General features: G+C 42.0%; 1 protein-coding gene across 1 annotated transcript in view; it reads right to left on the bottom strand.

The window, feature by feature from the left end:
* dpysl2a (dihydropyrimidinase like 2a) overlaps positions 1-7,316 on the bottom strand; it is a 27,601-nt gene extending 20,285 nt beyond the window's left edge. Inside the window, exon 1 of the mRNA XM_028578082.1 lies at positions 6,993-7,316. Coding sequence (XP_028433883.1) covers positions 6,993-7,034 — 42 coding nt within the window. The 5' untranslated portion in view covers positions 7,035-7,316. The remainder of the gene's footprint in view (positions 1-6,992) is intronic.
* Between the last annotated feature and the right edge of the window lie 184 nt (positions 7,317-7,500).

Here is a 7,500-nt window from a genome sequence, read left to right as displayed (position 1 = left end):
ACTGCTACAACACACACTAGTTCACCATAATCTCCAAAAGAACTACTTCCATGTGCTCCCTGGTTTAGAAGAAGTCTCCCAGCTGATCCTGCCTTGGAACTGACTGAAGTTGGAGAAACAGACTTTCTTTTACTGTCTATGGAGCTAGCTGACATGATCTACATCTGAGCTACTGAGCATGTGCGAGTGCAATCAAAGATAGTACAGAAGAAGAAGATGAAAAGAGGTCTCACTCTGTAGCTAAAACAGAGACCAGGTGAAAAGAGGATCTGCAGCAGTGAGAGAGAGCTGTGCAGTACGACAAAAATATGGTGTTTTTTGATAATTAAACCATGTAAACCTATTCTGGTACAACCTTAAAATACAATTATGAACCTGAAAATGAGCAGAATATGGGCGCTTTAATGTTTTATGTAAAGCACTTTGAATTGCCCTTTTGCTGAAATGTGCTCTACAAATAAAGCTGCCTTGCCTTTTTAAAAACGGAAAAAGAAAATCGCAAAACTATCAAATCGCAATAAAACTGTAATCGACACCCACGTATCATTAAATAGAACCGAATCGGGACAAAAGCGTGTCGCCGCGGCCCTAATAGGGCTGGGAAAAAAATCTATCTTCGATTTTTTAGATTTATTTTAATCGAAATGCAGTATAAATAATTTGGATGTTTAACAATCTTTGTTGCACACTGCACAGTGACTTTTCACTTAGAGGAAGGGTTTGCCTTTGCAATTTTGTTTATGTTGATGCACTTTAATTAAATACAATAAATATATGTTTTTAAAATATATTTAGAGTTTGCAGTTATTTTGTTTTAAATGGAAGGGGGTAAAAATGGAATCGAATCGTAAATCGAGTTTTTTATAAAAAAAAATCGCCCAGCTCTAGGCCCTAATAGGCACATCATTTGAAGGTGGGGGGAGTAACTCCTGACAATTAACTGGACCTGTACGAGATGAAAGGAGAGCACACAAGGCTGGCCTACTTCTCCTTCAGCCTACCCGGGTCTCCGAGGACAGACACACAGCTAATGAAAGTGATTTTACTGCAAACCTTAGAGCAGAAATCACTATCTTTCTAATGTCCAGACAGCGGGAATGCATTAGGTACACAAGTCATGGCTGTATTGACATGAGGCCATTACTCTCGTATAAGTGGGTCATATAAGTAGTTAAAGAGTAAGATCATTTTAGTTTAACATGAAACAGCCCCGAAATCACCATCACCAAACTCCACCAGACTCCATGTAAATAATCAGGACTTTTAGCGTGTATAGAGCCAGCATATCTCCACCAGACTCCATATAAATAATCAGGACTTTTAGCGTGTATAGAGCCAGCATATCTCCACCAGACTCCATGTAAATAATCAGGACTTTTAGCGTGTATAGAGCCAGCTTATCTCCACCAGACTCCATGTAAATAATCAGGACTTTTATCGTCGTAAAATACACTTCATTCAAAGTGGACAGAAACTAAATAAAACTACCAAAAGCCGTCTTGGTCCATCTTTCCACTGTTCCAACAATTACCACTCTGGTTTGGTTGAAATAAACCCTTAATTCACCCATTTACATGTGGAGATATGCTGGCTCTATACACGCTAAAAGTCCTGATTATTTACATGGAGTCTGGTGGAGATATGCTGGTTCTATACACGCTAAAAATCCTGATTATTTACATGGAGTCTGGTGGAGATATGCTAGCTCTATACACGCTAAAAGTCCTGATTATTTACATGGAGTCTGGTGGAGATATGCTAGCTCTATACACGCTAAAAGTCCTGATTATTTACATGGAGTCTGGTGGAGATATGCTGGCTCTATACACGCTAAAAGTCCTGATTATTTACATGGAGTCTGGTGGAGATATGCTGGCTCTATACACGCTAAAAGTCCTGATTATTTACATGGAGTCTGGTGGAGATATGCTGGCTCTATACACGCTAAAAGTCCTGATTATTTACATGGAGTCTGGTGGAGATATGCTGGCTCTATACACACTAAAAGTCCTGATTATTTACATGGAGTCTGGTGGAGATATGCTGGCTCTATACACGCTAAAAGTCCTGATTATTTACATGGAGTCTGGTGGAGATATGCTGGCTCTGTACACGCTAAAAGTCCTGATTATTTACATGGAGTCTGGTGGAGATATGCTGGCTCTGTACACGCTAAAAGTCCTGATTATTTACATGGAGTCTGGTGGAGATATGCTGGCTCTATACACGCTAAAAGTCCTGATTATTTACATGGAGTCTGGTGGAGATATGCTGGCTCTATACACGCTAAAAGTCCTGATTATTTACATGGAGTCTGGTGGAGATATGCTGGCTCTGTACATGCTAAAAGTCCTGATTATTTACATGGAGTCTGGTGGAGATATGCTGGCTCTATACACGCTAAAAGTCCTGATTATTTACATGGAGTCTGGTGGAGATATGCTGGCTCTATACACGCTAAAAGTCCTGATTATTTACATGGAGTCTGGTGGAGATATGCTGGCTCTATACACACTAAAAGTCCTGATTATTTACATGGAGTCTGGTGGAGATATGCTGGCTCTATACACGCTAAAAGTCCTGATTATTTACATGGAGTCTGGTGGAGATATGCTGGCTCTGTACATGCTAAAAGTCCTGATTATTTACATGGAGTCTGGTGGAGATATGCTGGCTCTATACACGCTAAAAGTCCTGATTATTTACATGGAGTCTGGTGGAGATATGCTGGCTCTATACACGCTAAAAGTCCTTATTATTTACACTCTCCCAACACACACACACACACACACACACACACACACACACACACACACACACACACACACACACACCACCACCTCTTTCTGTGTGTGTGTGTGTGTGTGTGTGTGTGTGTGTGTGTGTGCGTTTTGTCTAATTCTCTGCCTGTGGTTTTTATTATTTCTATCATTTGACACTAAGAAAAGTACTATAATAAAGTAATAAAATAAAACGTAGAGCAGTTTGCTGTCTGTGTGCTCGCTGGCTGCATAATGACGACGATGATGAAAGCTTAGAGAAAAAGGTCTGGATGGGTGCTGCTGTCCAGTGACCTACTTTACAAAAAGAGGTTTTACTTCTTTAAACTATCACGGCATGCCCTGCTGAAGCCCTTAATACGCCGCTTTCTGGGTTGAAAAGCTGCCACACAGAGCAAAAACACACAATTTCCAAATAGGAGATCACAGAATCAGGGTTATGTAACCCAAACTTGTCCGATAGATGCAGATAGATCTGATTGGGAGCAGAAACCTGGTATTGTCTTTTAAAAAGGTCCGGTGTGTAACGTTTGGAGTTGTTCCCACATTACTCAATTGCTCAGTCTGTAAAGACTTGGGTTGGGAACCGGAGGGTCGCCGGTTCAAGTCCCAGTGTGGACCAAAGTACAGAGTGTGGATTGGTAGCTGGAGAGATGCCCGTTCACCTCTTGGGCAACTGCCGGGTGCTCTTGAGCAAGGCACCGTACCCCCTCCAACCGCTCAGGGCGCTGGTCCAGCACTGGCAGCCCGATCACTCTGACATGTTTGCAGAGTTATCAAAAAAAGCAAAGGGTTTAATTTGTTTAAAGATTGTTTTAAACCTCCACAAAATCCTGTTCCTTCCTCTTAGACTCTCAAAGACCAGAGAGGGACAGCTGCAGCCATGAACTCTCAGCCTAGGAGTTTTATTTTTAAGAAACTCAAGCTTCTCATTTTGTTTAACTTTGAGCAGATAAAGTGAAGAAGGCCATAAACCGTGTCTCCGTGTTGTTTAGGCTAATGTTAGGAACAGAGAGCAGAGGGGAAGGTGAGACAATGGTTTGACTGTTAATGATGTCCTCTTTTCAACTATGAGCATGCTAAAGATATTTGGAGATGGGTGGCTTAACAGAGGTCTTCACTATATGATGTTTTGAGGTTTAGATTTTAGGTTAGAAAGACATTTTCAGTTGTGCTGCGTACAACCTGTACCTTTGAAACTGTGTTTCTCCGTTTAGCAAATGTAAATAAATACTCAAAAGACCAAACTTTGGTTTAATTCTCAAACAGTCGTTATTCGTTTTGATTTTATCATGAATATCACTAACCCTGCTGCTTCAAGAAAAACTTCCACCACACACCGAAGTCGATCTACGAGTCGTTTTCCGGAGTTACGAACCGGAAGTTGCAAAAAGAGCGCTATATTGTATATGTATACTGCTACCTATAGACATGTCTCTACAGTCTTATTAGGAGTTAAACATAGTGCTGTATACTGCTACCTATAGACATGTCTCTACAGTCTTATTAGGAGTTAAACATAGTGCTGTATACTGCTACCTATAGACATGTCTCTACAGTCTTATTAGGAGTTAAACATAGTGCTGTATACTGCTACCTATAGGCATGTCTCTACAGTCTTATTAGGAGTTAAACATAGCGCTGTATACTGCTACCTATAGACATGTCTCTACAGTCTTATTAGGAGTTAAACATAGCGCTGTATACTGCTACCTATAGACATGTCTCTACAGTCTTATTAGGAGTTAAACATAGTGCTGTATACTGCTACCTATAGACATGTCTCTACAGTCTTATTAGGAGTTAAACATAGTGCTGTATACTACTACCTATAGACATGTCTCTACAGTCTTATTAGGAGTTAAACATAGCGCTGTATACTGCTACCTATAGACATGTCTCTACAGTCTTATTAGGAGTTAAACATAGTGCTGTATACTGCTACCTATAGACATGTCTCTACAGTCTTATTAGGAGTTAAACATAGTGCTGTATACTGCTACCTATAGACATGTCTCTACAGTCTTATTAGGAGTTAAATACTGATTAGTTATTTCGGAGCTTGTGCAGCTGAAATTGGCTAGAGACGCTTGGTTGCTATATGACAACAATGGCTTTAAGCCGAGTCTTGAGCAGAAAGCAGAGCAGTAGCCTAACGTTAACGTTAATCAAAACGTGATTTTCATGTATCAAACTGTGAAATATATTTGTGCAATATGTCAATAACTGGGTGAATAGAATCCTAAATGTTACAAAAATACATCTTTTCTCCGACTCGTAGTATCGTGTGACAAAAAGAACGCAACAACCCCGCGGTTACTCGTTTTTCGACACGGATGTGACGTCACACTCGAGCTACTAGTCGCGATTACAAGACAAGAAGAACGCACCGTTAGTCTTCTGAATCTAGCTAGGTCACGCAGATCTCCAGAGGTCCACTATTTAATTACTAAATTCACTTCTGAGACTTTTTTTTAATGCGACAAATCAACTATGTAGAGGTCAAATGTGGGCCGTTTTCCGCACGTTGGTGGCTAATTGCAAATTTTGGCCGACTGTGTGTCGCAGGTCGGCAGGAGCTCAGCAGGCTAACGCGGCATCGGCCGGTGCTGCCTCGCCGACCGGCTCGCTGTGAGCTAGCTGGATCTCCGTCACGACCGGATGCCCGCGGCGCTCCATACCCGCGCAAAGTCACCGTTTCTGGGTTACTGGACTACTAAATGCCGAGGCCCTGACGGAGCTCCAGGGCCTGCAGCTAGTCGCGATCTTTACCCAGAGGATTGAAGGCACACCAGCAGCTAACGAAACCCTTCCTATTCACAGAAATGCATTAAAGTGAAATCGGACACAAGCGTTAGCTTTGTAAGGCCTTAGGGTAGCTGTTATATAAGTGGCATGATGATAGTCAAACTGTAAATATATTATAGTCATGCCGAAAGTGTAGCTAGCTAGCTAGCTAGCCGCAATCTTTAGCTACCCATAGGATTGAATGGACACTAGCAGCTAACGAAACCCCTCCGATTCACAAAAATGCATTAAATTAAAATCTGACACAAGCTGTAGCTTTGTAAGACCTTAGGGTAGCTGTTATAAAAGTGGCGTGACGAAATTCAAACGGTAAATATATTATAGTTATGCCGGCAGCCGGCCAGCTCCGCGGAGCTCCGAGCCCCGGTTGTCCAGTAGCTAACCCAGAAACGGTGACTTTCTCCTGGGTATGGAGCCCAGCAGGCTGCCGCTGTCTCGTCAGACTGTGTGGACCTCCTGAAATCCTACACGTCTGACCAAATTTGCACTTAGCCATACATTTTCGTAAAACGTCCCATATTTGAGCTATATATAGTTGATTTCTTGCATAAAAAAAGTCTCAGAAGTGAATTTCATAACGAAATAGCCCGACAAACAATGTATAACTTTGCAGTGTCTGAAATATGAGACCTGCTGTCGAGTCTCCCGTGTGTTTCTATGTGGTTCGCTCAAACCAATCAGCGCGCAGCTCATCAAATATTCATGAGCATACCATATTTGGAAGAAAAGCTCTTGTTCCAAATAGAGCCATATTCACAGGGTAGTTAAGGGCCTAATAAAATAGCATTCGGGCAATTTTCAGCCCAACCAATGTTACATACCCCATTAGGAGACCTTAAGGAACAGTGTGAAATACCCTATATAATCATTCTATCACCCCTTTAAAATGAGCAAAGAGTGATCATAGTGTCTAAAAATACAACCTATACTCCACATCAGAGATTGTTAAAGATCCCCCCCCAGGCTGTCAGTGGGTACAGCTGAATCAGTTTGCTGCTGGATCATCATCACCAAACTCCACCAGGCTCCATGTAAATAATCAGGACTTGTATCATCGTAAAACACACTTCATTTAAAGTGGACAGAAACTAAATAAAACTACCAAAACCCGTCTTGGTTCATCTTTCCACTGTTCCAACAATCACCACTTTGGTTTTGGTTGAAATAAACCCTTAATTCACCCATTTACATGTGGAGATATGCTGGCTCTATACACGCTAAAAGTGCTGATTATTTACATGGAGTCTGGTGGGTGGGTGAAAATGAATGGAAATGACAGCTAGCATTGGCTAGCCCTCTTTCGCTAATCCTGAGGCTCACCTCACGTTACAGAAAAGAAAAAAAAAAAAACACCACAAGCGAAGGATACATGTAATATCTTTGAAGTAACGAAATAATACTCACTGTAATCCGTGGGATGTTCTTCTTGCCTTGGTACCCCGACATTTTGCAGATATGTCCGCTGCCTCTGAAGCTAACGTTAGCGGCCAATGAAAGGATGAACTGATGCTCTCTCTGCCTGTTGGCCAGTCGACGCCCCGGGAAGGTTTGTGCCTCTCTGACAGTCTATCGAGGTCTGTCGAAAGCAAGTAATGTTCGCACACCGCAGCCTAACAAGTACTATTTAAAACGAGTGGTTATATCTTTGTCTACGAGTGCTATGCTTGGATTTACTGCTAGGAAAGGTCCCTGAAGACCAGGCAAAGCACCAAGAAGAGAAGGGCCACAAAGAGGTACCGCGCATGCGCACTGCCCCGCCCTGCGCCTCTGTAGCTCCATGTTTCTTTGATGAGATACACACACACAGACATTGACACACATAGACACACACAGACACACACACACACACACACAGACATAGACACACACAGACACACACACACACACAAACACACATAGACAGAGACACACA

The sequence above is a fragment of the Perca flavescens genome, chromosome 5 (assembly GCF_004354835.1).
Source record: "Perca flavescens isolate YP-PL-M2 chromosome 5, PFLA_1.0, whole genome shotgun sequence".
Classification (NCBI taxonomy): domain Eukaryota; kingdom Metazoa; phylum Chordata; class Actinopteri; order Perciformes; family Percidae; genus Perca; species Perca flavescens.
The sequence above is the reverse complement of the archived record's forward strand: the minus strand, read 5'-3'. Positions and strand labels throughout refer to the sequence as shown.